The sequence below is a fragment of the Lithobates pipiens genome, unplaced genomic scaffold (genome assembly GCF_037356315.1).
Source record: "Lithobates pipiens isolate NorthernLeopardFrog02 unplaced genomic scaffold, aLitPip1_a1.2 Scaffold_23, whole genome shotgun sequence".
NCBI classification, from domain to species: Eukaryota; Metazoa; Chordata; class Amphibia; order Anura; family Ranidae; genus Lithobates; species Lithobates pipiens.
This window is the reverse complement of record NW_027507785.1, coordinates 280,237,269-280,258,123: the sequence shown is the minus strand read 5'-3', so window position 1 is coordinate 280,258,123 and position 20,855 is coordinate 280,237,269. Positions and strand designations below refer to the sequence as shown.

Below are 20,855 nucleotides of genomic sequence, written 5' to 3'. Positions count from 1 at the left end.
AATATAAATAATGTCCCATGTGAATATGAAGCAAAGGTAGCTAATCTTGTTTGTTGAAAAACAATAAAAAATACTTGACCACGTGGACCTTTCACCTCTATAGATCAGTAATAAATGGAGGCTTACCAGATCCCCAGTGAGCCCCTGTTAAAGGAGGTCAAACTGCGCAGATTCGATCACAAATCACAGACGTCTCGATACAGGATGCCGGAAAATGACCCAATCAGTCGGATGTAGCGTGATCGTCCAATCCGCTCGGATCCTCTCTCAGGCCTCAAAACGACGTATCCCCTTAATTTGGGCAAACTGTAGCTTGCAGGACCTGGCTGATACAGGAATGAAATAGTTCTCCTCTACGAGTCTCCCAATGAGGAACTATTTCATTCCTGTATCAGCCAGGTCCTGCAAGCTAGTTTGCCCAAATTAAGGTGATACGTCGTTTTCCGGCATCCTGTATCGAGACGTCTATGTGATTTGTGATCGAATCTGCGCAGTTTGACCTCCTTTAACAGGGGCTCACTGGGGATCTGGTAAGCCTCCATTTATTACTGATCTATAGAGGTGAAAGGTCCACGTGGTCAAGTATTTTTTATTGTTTTTCAACAAACAAGATTAGCTACCTTTGCTTCATAGTCACATGGGACATTATTTATATTATTTTGCTGCATCAATTTATTTTTGATCATTTGGATTCACAGCTCGTTTTTGATTCTATTGGACACTTGAGTTTCGGAAGTATCTTAAATTAATGTTTTTCACAATATTTATATTAATGTTTTTTCACAACATCTATTTACTTGGCCTGACATAATCTTTCACATTATGCAAAAAAATTGGGCTAATGTTACTTTTTTTTATTTTTAATGGGACTTGTTACTTCAGTCACATATTGACGACTTTGAATGCCGCAGTGGGTTCAAGGGAAAAATAAATCCTACTCACGGTCACAGGGAAAAAGAAAAAAACCTACAACTAAACTAAATTAAGAAATAAATTCTACACATTCATCTCACCTGATGCGGGCTTCCTCTAGAACATTGGCAGGCTTTTGGATTGGCCGATTCCGCTCTGGGATTTTGGGAGTTGCAGCATGGCTTTTGGAGCGTGGCTGTGAGGATTACACACAAAGACATGAAATGTTTACAGTGATTAAGGCAGAAGTATTACTAAAAACCTGTATTTAAAGAAATATGTAAGCTACTATTACTGGCCATTGCTGAAAATACTAGTTGTCTGGCTGTCATACTGACCTAATTGTATCAGTACTTTCCGAATCATTGACTCGGACAGTATGCCGAACAGGAATCAGTCCTTGTTCTGACTTCACTACTGAGTCAGCGCCTGACAAGAATTACATTAGAAGATTAGTGCTTGACTGCCTATTTTTAGAAATAGTTCAGCAATAGCATCCCTTATAAGTAAAGATTTCCTTTACAAGGAAACTCCTAAATCTCTCTACACTTGTTTTGTAAACGACAGGTCTCTCATAAAAAGGCATGGTACCCTTTAAAATGTTTTGGTTTTTAACTAGGCATTGGTGTAGCTCTATTACCCTTTTGTTTACTTGCTTAACCTAGTAATGATGGGCTCAAATTTTGTGACCGCAGGTTTTAGTATGCATTCATTCACCTAACTTGTCCCTATTTGCTAAAGGGACAGGCAACTTCTTGTTCCAGGGTCACACAGTGTCCAAAACATGCCTTGAAATTTTCTGTTTTCTCATTGCAAGCCATGCAATGAGTTTATAATGTGAATATACAGTATTTAGTAGTCTTAGGAATGTATTAAGGTAACTCAGTCCACCCAGTTCTACCTGTCACATTTGGGTGGACTAGCTCTTTAATTTTTTTTTTTTTTTAAATCAACCAGGTTTATTTCGATTCACATGTTACAGATTACAGTTACAAAAATGCTACAGATCATACAGCTCCTCAGATAACAATTGTATAACCATCTCAAATCATCAATGTCACATCACGTTTTATGCATGAAATAACTAATGCCAAAAGGTACCTTGTGTCAGTGGTTTGGGCTACTTCACTACCCAGAGGCCGGAGGATCTACTTGTCATTTACATTACTATGTATTGTGCATAGACCGGCTATGAACAAGTGCTAGACTCCTGCAGCCACCTGTCCCAAATTTTGTAGTATTTCTCAGGACAACCCCTATTGGTGTATATAAATTTTTTGTAGGGGAGGGTGTTGTTTATTTCTGCTTTCCATTCTGCAATGCTCGGGGGACAAGTCCTCATCCATTTCCGAGCTATTGTCTTTCGCGCTGTGAATAACGTCTCGTGCAGAAATGTCTTCATGTACCTGTCGGTCGAGTCTGGCAAGAGTCCTAAAAGGCACATTTTTGGGTCCAGCGTGGCTGGAGAGCCCATTTCGTCATGGAGGAATCTTACAATCTGTGTCCATAGTCCCTGTACTTTGGGGCATGACCACAGTAAGTGAATGAATGTTCCTGTCTCCCTTCCGCACATTTGGCACAAGGAGGACTGGGAGCCTCTGTACCTGGCAACCCTGAGGGGGGTAAGGTACGCTTGGTGGAGTATGTAAATTTGAGTCAGCCTGTCCGACAGTTTTGGGGAAACTGTCTTACAGCATTCCAGAGCTTCCTCCCATTCCCTGTCCTCGATAGGTCCCACCGCCCTTTCCCAGCGAGGTTTAAGTCCATAAGCTATTTTAGTTGCTACTGGGGTGGAAAGCAGATTGTAGAAGGCTGAAATTAGTTTTTGAGGATCAGTGTTTTTGATGATTGCCATAGCGACATTTGTAGTGGGCTTAGGGGGGGACAACGGGAATTGAGTGCGGATTGCATGTTTGACTTGCAGATATCTAAAAAACATATGGTTGGGAAGATTGTACTCCACTTGGAGTGTGTGGAAGGTTTTTAGAGTCCCATTGGTAAGTAAATGTTGGAGATAGAAGATTCCATAGGTGGACCAGCAATCTACATCAGGAATTTGCAAGAATTCAGGTAGGACCTTGTTGTGCCATAACGGGGTGAAGTCGTTATATTGGGGAATCTCTAGTTTAGCGGAGGCGATGTCCCATATGCGTCTATATTGACGCAGCAGGGCCAGTTCACCAGTCCTCAAATCAGTATTTCCAGTGTTTATTGTTATCGCATAAATAGGGTCTTTAGTGCATCTGGCCCACTTGGGGCACATCAGCTGGAGGAACCGCTCCCTGTCTGTCTTGTCAATGTGGTATAGTTGTGATAATTGGGACGAAATATAGTATAGGTTGAAATCTGGTAGTGCCATACCTCCCAGGTCAGGTGGGTTTTTTAGCGTCTGCCATGCCAGTTTGTGTCTGTTAGGACCCCATACGAAAGATTTGAGGAGAGCTTCTAGAGTCTTGAAGTATTTCAAAGGCAAGTATGTCGGGGAGTGCCACATCACATATAATACTTTGGGAAGTAGAACCATTTTAATTAAGTTTATTCTGCCCCACACCCCCAGTGGCAAACGAGCCCAGGTCCTCAGCTTAGTTTTTACATAGGACGTGAGGGGTTCAATATTGAGACGTACAAAGTCTGTCGACATTCTGGATACATGGATCCCAAGATATTTGATGGTACTAACTCTCTGAAGTGGCAGACTGGCCTGTGACTCGGTTGGTGGGAAACTGTCTATTGGTAATATTTGCGATTTCTCCCAGTTAATTTTTAAACCAGAGAAGGTCCCAAATTGTTCGATTGTATGCAGTGCCACCCGCAAGGAGGAACCCGGATCTGCTAGGTATAAAAGGGTGTCATCCGCGTACATACTAATTTTTTCAATCAGATTACCTGAGCATAGTCCCTTGATTTCTGGATTATTCCGGATGGATATGGCTAGCGGCTCAGCAGCCAGGGCGTATAACAACGGCGAGAGAGGGCAGCCCTGCCTTGTGCCCCTGGTGAGGTCAAACTGCTCGGAGGGCCATCCGTTCGCCATTACCCTGGCTGTGGGCGACTGATACATCAATTGTACCCATTTGATGAATTTAGGGCCGAAGCCATACCCCTCCAGACATTTCCATAAGTACTCCCATTCCACCGAGTCAAAGGCTTTCGCCGTGTCTAAAGTCACCACCACCCTAGATCCTGCCTCCATGTGTGTAGCCTGTAGGTTGATGAACAATTTGCGTAAGTTAAAGGATGTGTTGCGACCCGGCATGAATCCCGCCTGGTCGACATGTATTAAGGACAGGATAACTTTGTTCAATCTCAAGGATAGTACCTTGGCGAGAATTATTATGTCTACCTGGAGTAGGGAGATTGGACGATATGATTCCGGATATCCCGGGTCTTTCCCTGGTTTGGGAATGAGCACTATTACTGCCTCTCTCATGGATGGTGGTAAGGAAAAGGTTTCAAACAGGTGGTTGTATAGCGTGAGCAGTTTCGGGGTAAGTAGTTCACTGTACTGAGAATAGAACTCGATTGGAAGACCGTCTGAACCAGGGGATTTGGATCTGGCAAAGCTGGCTATGGCCGTGACTATTTCGTCTGTAGTGAGGGGCGCCTCAAGAAGGTCAAGCTGGTCTGTTGTCAGTTGAGGGAGGGTAATGCTACGTAAGAAGGCCGTTCTCTGGTCCGTTGGGTCTGTAGTCATTGTCTTGTATAAATCTGCAAAGAAGTCTCTAAATCTAGCAGTCACTCTTTGGGGATCTGTTATCTGATGGCCCTCCGGCCCATGTAGCGTGATGACCACTGGGGGTCTATCCTCACTATGTACCAGGTAAGCCAGCAGCTTGCCTGCCTTTTCTCCATGCTCAAAGAATTTCTGCTTCGTGAAAAACAGTTTTTGTCTGGCCTTTGTAAACTGGAGTTGAGTTGCCACTCTGGATTGCAGCTTGAGTCGAGCAGCTATCTCTGGGGTAGGATTAATGGCATACTCCTGTTCCGTGGAACTTAGTTCTGCTAGGGCCCTGTCAAAGACATCTGCGGATTTTGTCTTAAAGCTCTTTAATTTTTATTTGGAACTTACAGTTTTATTTGGTGTTTGTACTGAGGTCTTCCGAAAAGATGACGGGGTCTGAGGAGTTACTCTTTTTCTAGTAGTTCTCTTGGTAGACTTTTCCTCTTCTTCACTTTCTTGTTCTCCATTATCATTTTCCTCCTCACTGCTGCTGGTCAGAGCTGAATCCTTGAGAACAACAAAATCATCATCACTTTCATCCATTTCATCAAAGACGTTCTCTGTCAGGAATCTGGGGGGAGAAAAAAAAAAAAAGAAGATTATTACCATGAAGGCTTGTCAGTAGTACCCTGCACCTTCATTCTAAATTTCCCATGCACCCAGAAGAAAAAAAAAATAATCTTCTGCAAAAAGGCACCTGGCGCCTACTAGCATCAGTGTACCTAAAATACCAGTATATCAAAAAAAAAAAACTAAAAAAAAAATAAAACCTTATTTCTTAAATCATACATCACACACAGTACTTCATGTTTATGACTTCTTGGAATGTCCCAAAGAACTGAACATGATGGGTGGGCAAGCAGACGAACAAAAAAAAAACCACTACAATGCCCACTGCAGGACATCTCGTCCAAAACTGGCATTCACAGAGACATGAAAAATTGTAAAATTTGGTAAACGTATGAAGAGAAGACCAGAGGGCAGCCTTACAAACTTGAACAGAATCTTGATGCTGAATTGCCCACAAAGCAATGACACTGCTGGTAGAATCAGCCTTGACCACAACAGGAGGAATCTTGTCCTTGATGTCACTAAGGCCAGAGAAACAAGTCGACGAATGCGGTGGAGGACCAGGGCCTCAATATCACCTTATCCTTGTGTAGTAACGACAAACAAAAAGACAACATTGCACATAAGGAGTGACAAGGCAATCTCTTGGAAAGTTTCAAAAGGAGAAGTCTGCATGATAAGACCAAGTTAAGTCCACACAGGCAGAGAAATCCGTTTGACACCCTGAAAAAAAAAAGCTTTTTCAAGGAATGGTAATTACTGGGCAGGCATCCACCCAAACATCCTTCCCTCATCCACATTTCTACCTGTTTAAAGCCATAGCTTGCAGAGGGCAAGTAGGCCTGTTCGATCCAAAATGAAAACAGCCTTCCAGCTGAGAACAAATGTTGGCTCAAGCCAGACAAAGTGGCAAGTCACTGACAATACAAATACTTGGAGCGCTGGTGCTGCTGCACTGTAGACATGCTGTAGCTGTGCAGTGGCTGCCCTGGCAGGTAGCTGGACTATTGCTGGAACAGTGTTCTGTTGTAGTCAGAAGTTGCTGATCGCACGTTTCAATTTCAGAGGAACAGACAAAATAGGCCCCCACATGCAATGATATCGTTAAGCATGCAGCCGATTCACCCCTTTTGAACACTACTACTGCAGTGTGTTGCTCCGCAAACCAGGTACAATTGCTCTTGGACCAGGGCTGTAGGCAACCAATCCGGATTAAGCCACTTCCTTCCCCAGCAGTGGTGTTAACAATAGGCCATAAATACTAAAGCCAAAAAATTGAAATCTTTAGAGACATCTGTAGGCCCATTGGGAAAGGAAATCTTCAAAAAGACATCTGTAGGCACATACATCACCTAAGGACACTGCCTAAAATCTGAGACTTAGCTGAGCAGGGAGCCGTTATGCCTGGATGTGGAATTCCATTTTTTTTGGGTCAATGTACAGCTGAAGGTGGCAGCATAAGCAAGGATTTAAGTACCACCCCATGCCCTGGGATGTATGAAAAAACATTTTTTTTTTTTTTTAAAGGCTGGAGACTCGAGCCAACAGAATGTCTCTATGCCTGAAATAGTTTTAAGACTATTAAATTCAGGTTAAAACACAATTTGGCCAATCTGATTACATATGAATACATATACACATTACTTTATCTGTTTGCGAATCCGGGAAACAGACACCTGTGCAGATTTCCTTCGCGATCGGGGTGTCTGTGGTTCCTCACCATTTATTTCTTCTGATGGCCTGAGAGAGAGAGGAAAAAAATATATATTTCAAGCTGCGATCATGGATTTTTCAAAGTCTACAAAACAATAGCAGAGGGGAGGAGGATGCACCTTCTTTGTAAAAGCAGAATAGGAAAGCATGTGTAGTATCTATGCAAGTTTAGATGCTGCAAACAAGTAGGCATTCAAAAGGTTACTAACAGAAAAGAGTAGTGCGTTTCCCAACCTCAACATAAAACCCTCTAACAGTATTAAACTTCGCAGTATGAGATACACAGAGGCAATTCGAGATGTACCAGTATTGTGACGAGTCTACAGACACTACCATAAAAATCTAGGCCACATCTTAAGCTGGCCATACACCAATTGAAATACCACCAGCTCAGCAGGGACAGGAACGATTTCCATCAGTGTAAAGCCTCGTACACATGATCCAATTGTTGGCCAACTGAGCGTCAGATTTTCGTCTTAAGGGCGTGTGCCTGGATCTTGTCTTGCATACTAACGGTACACAATTTTCGTGCAACAAACACAAACGTAGTGATGTACTACGAGAAATTTCAGCTCAAGCGCCACTTTGAGCCCCTTCTGCTAAATTTCGTGTTCAGTGAGCATTGATTCTGAGCACGCGCGTTTGTACTTTCAACTTTTGTGTGACGATTTGTGTACTGACCATTGGAAAATCTGACAACCAACAGTTGTCTGCTAAAATCTACTAGCATGTCATCCAATATTTGTTAGCAGAAAGTTGGACAATTGTCAAAATGAGCTTACTAACGGTCAGATTTTAGGACAATAGTCTGTCAACAATTGGATCTTGTTTACGAGGTTTTATGCTGTCCAAGCTCAACAAAAGTAACAAACAAAGGGACATGCTGAATAACCTCATCAACCAATGTACTATGACAGCAGCAGGAGCTGCTGTCAGAATACAAAGTCCTGAGTGGGATGAGAGTTCCTCCATCAGCCTTGATAGCGTGGATGTAATAAATTGTTTTCTTTAAGCCCTCGCTGGCTGAATTAAAAAAAAAAAAAAAAAAAAAAAAAGCTTTATTGTGCATCTTCAGCCATGAGTGTTTTAAAAAGGGTACCCAAAGCAGCCCAAAGTTTCTGCATACAGCGTGTGTCAATACGATGCCCAAAACACTAGGAGGGGAATTATTGGAGCAAAATGTGCATGGCAGCTTCTAGGTTTAATCTTCAAACCTTAACTGAATAAGCTAGGATAAAAGCTTACTGGTTGCCATGCAGAACTACTCCAAATTCTGTCTGCTCAAGTGTTACTATCTCTCCCCCCCCCTCCCATATCTGGTAGCTCTTGTGCCATTTATAAAAGTCCTGCATGCAAAAATTTAAAGCCCATACACACAGGCAGACTGTCAGGAGACATTTGCTGGTTCAAAGGACAAAAAAATAAAAAATAAAAAAAAAAAAAAAAAAAAACCGTAATTCTGCCCGTGTGCACGTCTGTCTATTGGACAGAAGCTGGCTTCTGTCGGACGTGCATGCTGGAAAACCAGCATCCGACAGACTCCAGATCAGCGCTCTCAGCCAATGGCAGAGAAAGCTGATTGGAGTATTCTGGCGGTGGGTCCTCCCCTGTCAGAACAGCTCAGCAGGGGAGACCTCTGAACTAACCTTGCATGGTTAGTACAGCGGCTCTGACCAGAGACGGACAGTTTTTCCATAAAAAAAAAAAAAAAAAAAAAAAATATGCAAAGTGTGTACCCGGCTTAAACGAATGCAAGAAATGTGTAAGCCATTTTCCTGCTGCTTCTTACACCTTCATGGGTACAGTTTGAAAACAAAAACTCTTCACTGCCAGTGTTAAGATTTTGGAATTCAGGGTAAAAAAACTGGTGGCAAGAAAAACAAAGTCATTAAAACTGTAACCCTGAGAGCCCTGCCAAAACTGCACATATCAGGAATCCTCCATTGCTGCAGACTCAAGAAACATGGTATTTCCAGACATTAACACTTCTCCTGACCTATCACATAACACGGTGCGCCAGTGGGGCTTGCCTGGGATTAAGCAAATACAAAAAGATCAGAAAGTTATTTTCTGCATATAATTGGAGAGTTGGTAGGAATACTAGAAATAGTGAAATATAGGAAGGTGGCAATCTTCAAGGACGACGGGGGAGTTAATTCAGTAAGAATTTCAAGGCAAGGGTGCATTTTAGGTGAATTTCTAGTCTATTACCCCAAGGCTGGGCTGGGTGCACACAATCCTGTTTTGTGGTAATGCGCATTCTGCATTAGTGGGCTGCAATGTCATTCACTAGAATGGCACCTCAACACACGAAAGCAACACACCTATGCTGCAATGCATGACAACACGTTACTGTGCACTACAACAAATGGTCAGCTTCTGCTTCACTTTTTTGCCAAAACCAAATGGGCTGCCTTAATGCAATGTGCTTTAACATGTGTGGGTTGCTGCATCATAAAGTAAATCTGGCCTTAAAGTATATGTAAAGCCAAACAAACTTCTCACTTATAGCATACAATTGAACGCATTTTGTTATATTTGCTAAGTGCGCAAAGTTAATTTTGTCAAAAAAATTTGAGCAGTCGTGTATCCTTTGCACAGTTCTTATTTTATCTCAAAGAGCCTCCGAATTCTTATAGACTACAAAAAGATTAGCCTTCGTGTTGTAGAGATCCAAAAGTGGGAGTGGTTGAGCAGCTTTGCAAACTAATCTGGGCAGGGCTGACACCAGTCAGTCCACATAAATGCCTTTTTAGTTTTAGTGCCTTGCTCGCTGAACAACAGGTATTATGCACGTGCATGTAAAAAGGACAATGTTTTTTCCCCGCCTTCACATATGCTTTAAGAATGGAAGGACAGTTTTGCGGCTATAAATATTACATATCAGTACCTCCTGGAACTACTTGTGCTTCTCTTTGGTGTATTATTCAGTTTTTGTGGCGTTTTGGACTTGGATGCCGCTGAATTTTCAGACTTGTCAATACGCTTTCTTCCACTGTTCATTTCAATGCTAGAAAAAGATATCCAGTTAGAAACTGGCAATGACAATTAAGGTGTTAAACATAAACAGAAATAAAAAGGTTGATAGCTACAGATTATGGTTACACTTACGGGGTTTTATCAGATTTTTGCTCTTCTAGGGCAGTACGCCTTAGAGGGGTCAATCTCAGGTTAAGCTTTGGTAAATCTTTAGGAGGTTGTAGAGGGATGAAGCACGAAGAGATGTCCTCTTCATCAACAAATTTCTTTGGAGGGGAGTCAGGGAGGCCAGAAAAAGCCACTTTGCGTTTAGGAGCAGCTGCTTCCAGAGGTTTAAATTCATCCTCCAGGAAGAGGTCTCTATTAATTGTCTTCTGGGATTTAGGTGGACCTATTAAAAAAATAAATAAAATAAAAAAACACTCATCAACCTTCAAAAAGGAATTATATGCCATATTATTTATTAAAAGTCTGAAGTAACCACAAACCTGTATTTCATTGGTTGCTGCAGGATAGTTAAAGCGGAGCACCACCCAAAAGGGAAGCGCCTTTCGTTCGCACCCTCCCTTACCACATTGGAAGGGGAAGGGAGGGGAGGGGAAGGGAGTTCCTGGTTAACATTGGTGATCTATGATATTTATGGCCCCTCCTGGGACACACACAGGTCCCAGAAGTCAGCAAAACCATTCAGAAAGCGCAGCGCGACTTGCGCATGTGAAAACCAGCTGTGAAGCCTGAAGTCTTCATTGCCGGTTTCCCATACTTACAATGCCGGCACCTTCACCCAAAGCCAATTGACAAATCAGCTTGGGATGAGGACATCACAGGATTCCTGGACAGGCAAGTGTTCGTATATAAAAACAAACTTTTTTTTTTTGTTTTTTGTTTTTTACAGTCTGGAGCTCCTCTTTAAGAGGATGGACTCTTCAATCTTTTAAGACCATACTTGTGAGATCTATGCGCCAACTTTTTGGGTCTGTGCCGCTGTGATCTCACTATGAATAGTTCCTATCCTGCTTGCTGGAATCAGGATTTATTTTAGAGAATGCTACAGGGAGGTGCTGGAACATATAAAAAGGTGGCCAGGCACATTTCAAACTCCCAAGACAGAAAAAACATCTGGGAATTATGGACAGTAGAGCTCACAGTTGGCTAAATATCTGCACACCTGCAGCTCAGCAAAACACACTCTTTGGCTGGTGATGGTACAAGCTCTCTTTATAAACAACCTCACTCTTTAGCTGTCAGTTATAAAAAAAGTACAAAAGCATACAATGCAACATATTAGATCAGTAGGACTTTAACCACTTGGGATTCGCGCTATTGCCAAATGACGGCATTAGCGCGGACCTACATTTCCGGGACTACGTCTATTGACGTCGTCCCGTGTACGAGAGGCCTGCGCGCCCCCTGAGGGGCGCGCGCGGCGCGCTCTGTGATCGGCGAGTCCATGAGACTCGCCTGATCACCGATCCGTGCAAGGGGTCGATCCCGACCCCTTATCACGTGATCAGCTGTCAGCCAATGACAGTTGATCATGTGATAGAACGGAGCCGGTAATCGGCTATTATTCCTCCTCGCGCTAACAGCGCGAGGAGAAAAAAAAAAAGCCGATCACCGGCGGCCGTGATCGGGACATCAGTCCCGATCACGGCCATCAATACAAGGGACCACCTGCCACCGCCCACCTGCCTCCCGCAGTGCCATCCTGAAGTAAAAGTAAAAGTGCCCCCCATCAGTGCCCATAGTGCCCACAGTGCCACCCCACAGTGCCCACAATCTGCCTCAAAGGTGCTGCACCCCAGTGCTGCCCATCCGTGCCACCCATCCGTGCCGCCTTATCTGTGCCCATTAGTGCCGCCTTAACTATGCCCATCAGTGCCCACCAATGCAGCCCATCAGTGCCCACCAATGCAGCCCATCAGTGCCCACCAATGCAGCCCATCAGTGCCGCCTAATCAGCGCACTTCAATGAAGGAGAAAAATGACCCGTTTGCAAAATTTTATAACAAACTATTAAAACATGTTTTTTTTTTTTTTTTTGCATTTTTTTGTTTGTTTAGCATAAAATAAAACTCCGAGCTGTAACTAAATACCACCAAAAGAAAGCTCTATTTGTGGGAAAAAAATGATAAAAATTTCATTTGGGTACAGTGTTGTATGCCCGCGCAATTGTCATTCAAAGTGCATCAGCGCTGAAAGCCGAAAATTGGTCTGGGACTGAGGGGGGTTTAAGTGCCCAGTAAGCAAGTGGTTAAGGAAGGACCTACTGTTCAGTTCCAGCTTCTTCCTGGCTCCAGGGGTGCTGGTTCCATTGGGTAGTCTATGTGCCCCTCTGTCCTTGGAATGGGAGCTCTTAGATGCTGAATGGCGGGATTCGATCTCGGTGTCTTTTTTCTGTGACTTTGCAGCGCTGCGGGTGGTTAGTCTGCTCTCCGCGGTGTCACCTTCCATGGGGTAAATGTTAGGCGTCGGCAGAGATTTAATAAGTGGAGAACCATTGCTAACAGCAATCCCTTCTTTTGCTTTAATAATACTGGCAGGTAGCGGTTTAAAAGATTTTCCGTTCCATGACAGCTTCAGAAACAAGACATTTTCAGACTTTTTGGGTTCAGGGAAAGGATCATCAGGCTTTAATTGTGATATCTGGAAAGTAATAGCAAACAAAGATTACCACAGTGATAAAGTGAAGAAGAAGTGGCAATGAAATGTAAGACTAAGCCAAAAATATAACATTCTAGACAGCCAGACACAGGTGGATCATTACATCATGTGATGATCTTGGCTCTTGATGAAGTAAAACGAGCCAGAGTGTTTTACTAAGAAGGTGTAATAAAAATAGAATTTTTGAACTTACTGTAAAAAGTCGGTTGAGGGATACAAGAAGTCTTTAAGATACTGAGAGCAGGATCATAAAAACAGACGTGGGCCTTGTGTCCCTCATTGATCTCCGTGTGCAGGATTTTACAGTGAGTGCAGAAATTCTATTTTTTTTTTTTTCTCGTCCAGTGAGGAACACAAGTCTATCAACTTCAGGAGTTCCAAAGCAGTCCAAACGAAGGGTGGGCAACAAAGCAAACAGATGCCAACAAGCCCAAGGAAACAGAACTGGGTACATCCCTGTAGCTAAAACACCCACCTGAAGGACTTTGTGCCCTAAGCCAGTATCAGATAAAGCCACAGAGTCTGTCTTGCTGAACTTAGAGATCATACCAGGTAGCCAGGTAGCCCACCTTGCCGAGATAAGAAACAGCTGCTCGATGTTGAAAAGCCCAAAAAGCACTCTTAAAGAGAAAGTAAACCCTAATGGGTTTACTTCCTCTTTTTTTCCCTGCAAAGGTAAAGCATAATGGACTACTATGCATCGCATAGTAGCTCATTATGTGTCACTTACCTGACACAGGAGCCAGCGAAGTCGCCGCTGATCCCTGTAGTCCGCCGCGTCCATCTTGCTGGTGGCGTCTCGCAGCTCCGACCAATGACAGCGGCGAAGCCGCGATGACGTCACTCCCGCGCATGCGCACGGGAGTCGCGTCTCGCAGCTCCGACGCTGCCATTCGGCGAAGCCGCGATGACGTCACTCCCGCGCATGCGCACGGGAGTCGACAAATTAGGCAAATCCATTCTTGGACTTGCCGCATTTAGTGCGCCTGCGCGCCGCTGTCTACGGCGCATGCGCCGTAGACAGCGGTGCCCATTTTCGGGCAAATATCTCCTAAACCATATAGGTTTAGGAGATATTGCTTGGACCTACAGGTAAGCCTTAATCTAGGCTTACCTGTAGGTCAAAGTGGTTTGAAGGGGTTTACTTCCTCTTTAAGCCCCATACACACTATCCGATTTTCTGTTGATTTTTGCCTTCAGATTTACCAAAACCATGTAGTGCAAGGGCCTGCCTGATTGCATATTATATTATATGGTTTTGGTAAATCTGAAGGAAAAAAAAAAAAAGTAGAAAGTCTGATAGTGTGTATGGGGCTTTACGGTCTCTATTAAAGGTAGACAGAAAGTAAAAACCGTCTTCCTGAAAACAAAACCAAAAAATAAAAAAAATTTAAAAAAAAGGTAGGGGGGGGTGGGTAGTTGGGGGGGAAAGGAAGAAGTGGATCAGAAACATTTTTTTTTTTTTAACTGGAACAAGGTACAGAAGTTCAAGGTCCCAACTGAGGTAAAAGTTGGAAACTACCTTAGGCAAGAATGAACTTCTGGGACTCAAGGGTTCCTTGCCAGATAAGGCCATTTAGACACTCCATTTGTTCATTTTGGATAGGATTTCCTTCTGCAGTGTTCTTGTATGGAACTGGGCATACTGAACCACTTAAAATAAAAAATAAATAAAAAGGCGTGACTACTTCCCCTCTAACTCGTAAGCCTTCACAATCGTCAATCTTATCCATCTAGCGATGGAAGATTTGGACGCCCTATACCCTTTGCGAGCGCCCGCAAAATTAACAAAAAGTGAATCCAACTTCCTGAAGTCCTTAGTGGCTTCCAAAAATAAAAAATAAAAAAAAATTAAAAAAACACTTCTCTTAACATCCAATAAACTCAAAGATCCTTCCTCATCCCTTTCTGAGGAAGAAAAAAACGTCAGCAAGACAATGTCCTGTGTTCTATGAAATGTGGACACTACCTTAGGAAGAAAACTAGGGTCAGTCTTAAGCAGGACCATATCCTCTAAAATTAACAAAAACGGCTCCCTAATCGAGAGAGCCTGTAGATCACTCACCCTTCTGGCTGAAGTGATCGCTATCAAAAATACAGTTTTAAGCACAACCCATTTTAGAGATGCCTCTCTTCCAAGGGTTCAAAGGGACCTCTGGTAAGGGACCTGAGGACCAAGGATAGGTCCCAGGTGGGGCAGGTCCTTATCCTTACTGGCCTGGATCTTGCCAGAGCTTTGAAAAAATTCTTAACGAACTGATTCTGCTGAAGTGAGGTCTGGAGGAAGACACTTAAGGCCGCGGTCTGAACCTTTAAAGTACTGATAGAAAGACCCAGCTCTACGCCTGCCTGAAGGAAATCCAGGACCGCCAGAATTCCAGGATGCTTTAATCCCTGCTCCCACAACCCAAAGTTAAATTTTGTTCCCCATCTTGGCATAAATTGCCCTAGTTACCGGTTTACGGCATTCCAAAATGGTCTTAACCACTCTGAGAATCCCTAAGACCTCAAGAGCTGTTCCTCAGATACCAGGCCGTAAGTCTGAGGTTCTCTATCTGCGGATGTAGAATAGGCCCCTGGAGAAATCAAGTCCTCCCTGACGAGAAAAGATAATGGGGGATGAATGGCCAACCTATTCAGGCTTGCAAACCAGGGTCTCCTTGGCCAAAACGGTGTCATCAAGATGAGGTCCATTGATTCTGTAAAGAACTTCTGCAGAACCTCCGCTATCAACCTTACTGGAGGGAACAGACCGAATTGCCAAGGGTTGGCAAAAGCATCTATCCCCCTGGCCTGATCCTGCGGATGAATGGAAAAGAATTGCGCCACCTTTTTGTTGCTTTCCGAGGCAAAGAGGTCTAAAAGAGGTCCATCTCCGGCTGACCCCAGCATAACGCAATCTCCTCGAGTACTTCCTCGTTGAGAGACCACTCATCCTGGCATAAACGCTCCCCGCTGAGGAAATCCGCCAGCGAATTCTGAGAGCCCTTCAGATGAATGGCTGATATTGAGGACAGGTTTAACTCGGCCCAACAAAAAATCCTGTTTGCTATAGCTTGCAGAGCGGGGCTTCTGGTCCCCCCCTGCTTGTTCAGGTAAGCTACTGCATTGTCCGTCCGTACCTGAAGATCCTGTCCCTTTATCTGGAACTAAAAAGCTTCTATCGCTCTCAAAATCGCAAGAAGCTCCCTCTGATTCGAGGATCGTCTGCCTCTACTGGCGACCAGGCCCCTGAGCCAAGGCTGCCTCCAGATGGGCACCCCAACCGAACGACCTGGCGTCGGTCGTGAACACTATGGCGGCCGGTCGGGACCAGGGCAGACCCTTGATCAAGTTGTGCTGAGCCCGCCACCACCACAGCGACCTCTTGACTCCAGACGACAGGGGCATAACCTGATCCAGGCTCTGCTCCCTGTCATCCCAGTAACGGAGCATGAGACCCTTGAAAAGGGCGCTGATGATGCCTTGCCCACGCTGGAAAACAAGACGTCATCAGCCACAGAACCCTCATGACCTCTATGATCCGAACTTCCAGACCGGATTGAAGCTGGGCTACAGCCTGCTCTACCTTCCGGATCTTTCATCTCTACTGACAAGATCCTGTACCCCTGATAGAGCACCTCCTGTGTCTCGGGGACAGCTGGGACTTTTGCTGATTGATAAGCCACCCGAGTGAGCGAAGAAAAACCAGTGCCTTCTGCAAATCTCTCTAGTTGCTGGGACGAATGGGCTATAAAATAGGAGATCGTCCAGGTATGGGATCACTGTTATAGCCTTGAGTCTTAACGGGGCTAGAGCCTCTGCCAAAACCTTCGTAAAGATTCTTGGTGAGGCCGATAGCCCAAAAAGGTAGTGCTCTAAATTGGAAGTGTACCACCTCTGCGTTTATCTGGACTGCCAATGTGAGGAACTTCTGGGAACCCTGATGGATCGGGATGTGCAAATAAGCATCCCTGAGGTCTACTGTGGCAACCCGGAAACAGGAAATTGGTTATGGAAAAAGATCGATTCCATCCGGAATCATTTGCATTTCACAAACTTGTTCAAGGGATGGAGATTAAGGATCAACCTGAATTTTCCTGAAGGCTTCCTTACGACAAAAACATGGGAGTAAACTGCCCGGCCTCGTTCCCTCTGAGGCACCTGCACCAGTACCCCTTGATCTACCAAGTCTCCCAATAGTAGACCCAGGGCCTCCGCCTTTTCTTGGTCTCTTTGTAACCTGAAAGTTTGGGGAGGGGGGGGGGAATTACTGAAACAAACTCCAGCCTGTAACCGTTCTCTATTAAATCCCGTATGAACGGACTTGAGGTTGAAGCGGTCCATTTTGGGAAGAACTTCCCCAGCCTTCCTCCCACTGGGACACAGGAGTCACTGGGTCTTTGGGGTGGATTAAGGAGGATTAAATAAGTTTCTTGGGGAAAACCTCCCCTCTACTGTTGGATCTGCTGCCAAAAAAGCGTTTTCCCTCAAGCTTTTTCTTTTCTGGGAATGCTTTTTTCCTGTCCTGAGTGCATTCCAGTGCCTCCTGGAGGTCTGGACCAAACAAGTGGTCACCAGAAAACAGTAACCCGCAGTTTTAGCTTCCAGGCCGCGTCGCCTGTCCAGGCTTTAAGCCATGCTGCCCTTCTGGCTGCATTCTCCAACGCTGCCGTCCTAGCCGCTAATTGAAACTATAGATTTCTGGCCACGCAAATAGCTGCAAGGGCTGGCTTGAGCCCAATTGATGAGGCATCCCAGGACCTTTTAAGCAGCACGTCCCCCCTCTTGTCCATGGGATCTCTGAGCGATCCCATGTCGTCAAAGGCCAACCCTGTCTTCTTAGAAACCTTGGCCAATGGAGCGTCAAGTTTGGAGACTTTACTCCAGGGATGCGCAGCATCCGTTTCAAATGCGTTTAAGGCTGCCTGGAAAGAACGGTCTTTTTTCCGGCTGCTCCCACTCCAGCAAAATCGATTCTATTAACGACTTATGCACAGGGAATACCCTGTTTTTCTGAGCACTAGACACCCCTGGTACTTAAGGTCGTTATTGGAAAGTTGGACCTGCTCTTCCTAATTTTCAGAGTGTCATAGATCGTGTTAAGATTTCCTACATCGTCTGAAGATAATTTGTATCTGGACCCTCTAGAAGATTCTTCCTCTCCCTCAGAATCGGACGCTGATCCCGTTTTAGAGGAGCCTAGCGACCTTGGTACCCTCTCCCCCTCATCCTCCTGGCAAGATTCATTTAAGGAGGGCATGCTCACTGCCCTGCGTAAGGAAAAAGAGGGACCCTGCATCCTATCCATCATACTTTTAAAGGACTGGAAAGTGGATGCAATCTCGTCCTTTACAGATGTCAGGACTTTGTGACACGCTGCCACAGAATCATCCCCGACAAGACCACTGACACACTCGGGGAATAGCATCTTCTCCTAATTGGCGCCCAACTTAGCCCCACACATGGCACATTTCTTTCTAGGCAACTGTATCTGGGTTCTATCCTGTTTGACCTGAACAAAAAGACAAACAAGCTCACATTAGAAGACATCCCTTGACCCACACCACTGTGCATAGGGTATGCCTAGGAAGTGTCCACCCATCACCTGAGGCTCCCCACCCAGGGAGGGTTACTAAGGTCTAAAAGCACCCAACCCCCCAGTGTAAGACAGTCTGCCCCCATCATGCTTACCTGAGAGATGCCGGAGCCTGCAGAACCGGAGTCCACCTGTGATGCTGTGCCCTCCATTGTTCCCAGCGTTCGCTCAGTCTGAGCCTCTTCACCACTCCAATGCCCGTACAGCTACACCGATGTGCCCTGGGGACGGGAACCAGATCCTGCGCCGCCCCCTGATGACGCGGTTACGGCTGAAGTGCGTCTCTTGTCACTTTCGAATGCTGAAACGCAGATGCTCCGCCTACTCACGCCACGCGCTGTACGCAGAACAGAGCCTCCTAGCAAGGAAAGCCGAGCGTCTCCCGCCCGCCATCCGCTGGTCACAGGTACTTTAGCGGGGTAAGGTAGGCGGCAACTGGCACGCATCGGGTCCTGCTCACACCGAGCAAAAAAGGCAGTGGTGGTTCACCAGCAGCCCTCTCTCCCCCAAACAGGACCAAGGGGTACTACAGGCTTTTAAGAAGACCAGTCCACCAGGTGCTCTCCCAGGACACCCCCGAGATGAGGAGTTCCCCTTAGGTTCCTACGTGTTCCTTCCCGCCTGGCAGGAAACACAAAACTGAGGAGGGCCTGGAGGACCACCTTTTTAATCTAATTGGGCAGACATGTTTCCTGTCCCGGAGGGAGGAGCCCTATATCACAGAGGCTGTCCTGGAAGACGAAAGGAGAAAACTTTATTCACAGATTGAAATGTGCAGGTAAGCATCCTTAAGGTCTATAGATATCAGAAAGAATAAATAAATTTTGAAACTGCACAAAAGCATTTAGTGCTTGAGGTCCAGAATCGGGCAAACCCCATCTGTCTTGGGAAATGTGAACAGGGTGCAGAAAAATCACCTGGACTTCTCCGACTTGGGCATAGGAACAATCACTCCTTGAAGGAGCAGGTTCTGTTTGGTCATGGATAAAGAAGCAGCAGCTGCATCCATCAATGAACGCAAGAGAAACATTTTTAACAGTAGTGTAAGCAACCTGTAAGAAGGTGGTAAAGATTACACATCTAATAACTGGAAAATCTCAGTGCCCAGAGTTGGGCATTAAGGCTTCTGATTTTCCACTCCCTGTACTTACCAAAACAGTTCCAATTATGGTCTCTGCGTCAATGTCATTGTCGCATGTACTGGAGTCATAGAGGAAAATTTCCTGAGGGTGGGGCTCCCTGCCTAGCAATTTCCTCTTCTTATAGGGAACCTCTTCATAGCGTAAAAACCACTGTACAGCGGCATGTTTGCTGGCATGTTTTTCTGTACCTGTGGTGGGAAAAAGAAAAGCAGCTACAGGTTAAAAAAAAAAAAACTTTTGCACAGTTAATACATGACCCTCTGCAAATGCATACTGTACATTTACAGGTAAGAGGTAAATGGCATGTGTCACTTTGTTCCCCCCCCCCCCACTGATAAGTGCGTCATTAATAGTGCTGCATATCAATACCACCTACCAGTGCCCACCAGTGTCGCCTTAGCCGCCCCACGCATCAGTGACGCCCTGCCGTGCCCCCCTCCCCAAAAATCACTGACGCCCTATCTGCGCCCCCCCCCCCACAAATCAGTGACGCCTTATCTGCGCGCCCCCTCCCCCAATCAGGGACGCCTTATTTGCGTTCGTAACCTACTTGAGCTAAAAATAAGCTAGATTCAAAGCTTCTTGGAATCATCCTGATGATGAGCTCCAAGATCTTAAAATATGTGACCTGTAAAGTGCTTATAAACTGGGATTTAAAGATGTAAAAAGGTGCGCGTTGTATAATATATAAACTTGGTGTTCAGCTCAGAAGCATCAAAATCAAGTAGAATTCTTCCCGATAGATAACTCGAAATAAAATGTGTTTTTAATTTGTGGATAGGGTGGGGGGAAGGGTTAGAACCCCTACTGTACTATTACTGCTGTGTGCTTGTCCCAATGACCATATAGGACATAATGAAATCACAGACAGCCTTACAAATCTGTTCTCATCAATATCCCTCATGCAAAAACTAAAGATAACCTTCTGCTAACGCCTTTCCAGAACCCCCCTGAAAGGCAGAAGTCATGCCCAGAGTGAGTGTGGCAAAGCAGGCTTACAGGAACTTGTAAGCAAATTTCCTTACCGTCGTCATAAAGTTCTTTTAACATTGCTACAAATGGTCTCTCTTCATCATCGCCGTCAATCAGTACAAAGTCCCCAGGTACAATAGTAGCTTCACTTTCGTTTGATTTCATAACAAGACCCCTAAAATGAAATGTCAAGTTTAGGGTGTTAAATGGCTAAACTTAAGACTGTGTATTTAGTCACAGAACTTCACTAAAAATGCACCATACACGGAGATAAATGTTAAAAAAATAAATAAATAAATAAAAAAAAAAGGGGAAAAACCATTTACCCATATTGAAGGTGTAACTGTTTCCGGTCCTTTATCACCGGTCTACCATGCCAGCTGTACACACGTCGCCTTTTAACTCTGGTAAAGTACTTTGTCATGATTTCTGTACCGATGAAAATCAGAGTTATACAAAAGAGTAGAAGCATATTATACACATTTTAACCATCTAGCTACCAGCCTTGTCAGTGGATCATGCAGTTACCTACATTTTAATGCCAAGTGGCTCCAACTAAAAAAGGGGTCAATTTTTTTTTTTTTTTTTTTTTTTTTTAGGTATT

The 20,855-nt window shown here is 44.7% G+C and overlaps 1 protein-coding gene across 2 annotated transcripts in view; it reads right to left on the bottom strand.

Annotated features, from left to right (window-relative positions):
- Positions 1-20,855, bottom strand: part of ORC1 (origin recognition complex subunit 1) — a 50,546-nt gene that overhangs the window by 20,672 nt on the left and 9,019 nt on the right. For both annotated transcript variants that reach the window (XR_013262406.1, XM_077453327.1), the window contains exons 2-10: positions 20,578-20,680; positions 20,305-20,426; positions 19,289-19,467; positions 12,166-12,541; positions 10,028-10,286; positions 9,807-9,926; positions 6,848-6,943; positions 4,982-5,204; positions 1,014-1,108 (exon numbers count right to left, since the gene is read on the bottom strand). Coding sequence is in view for 1 of the 2 variants with exons in the window: in XM_077453327.1 (XP_077309453.1) it covers positions 1,014-1,108; positions 4,982-5,204; positions 6,848-6,943; positions 9,807-9,926; positions 10,028-10,286; positions 12,166-12,541; positions 19,289-19,467; positions 20,305-20,426; positions 20,578-20,675 (1,568 nt within the window). In the remaining variant the exon portion in view is untranslated. The remainder of the gene's footprint in view (positions 1-1,013; positions 1,109-4,981; positions 5,205-6,847; positions 6,944-9,806; positions 9,927-10,027; positions 10,287-12,165; positions 12,542-19,288; positions 19,468-20,304; positions 20,427-20,577; positions 20,681-20,855) is intronic.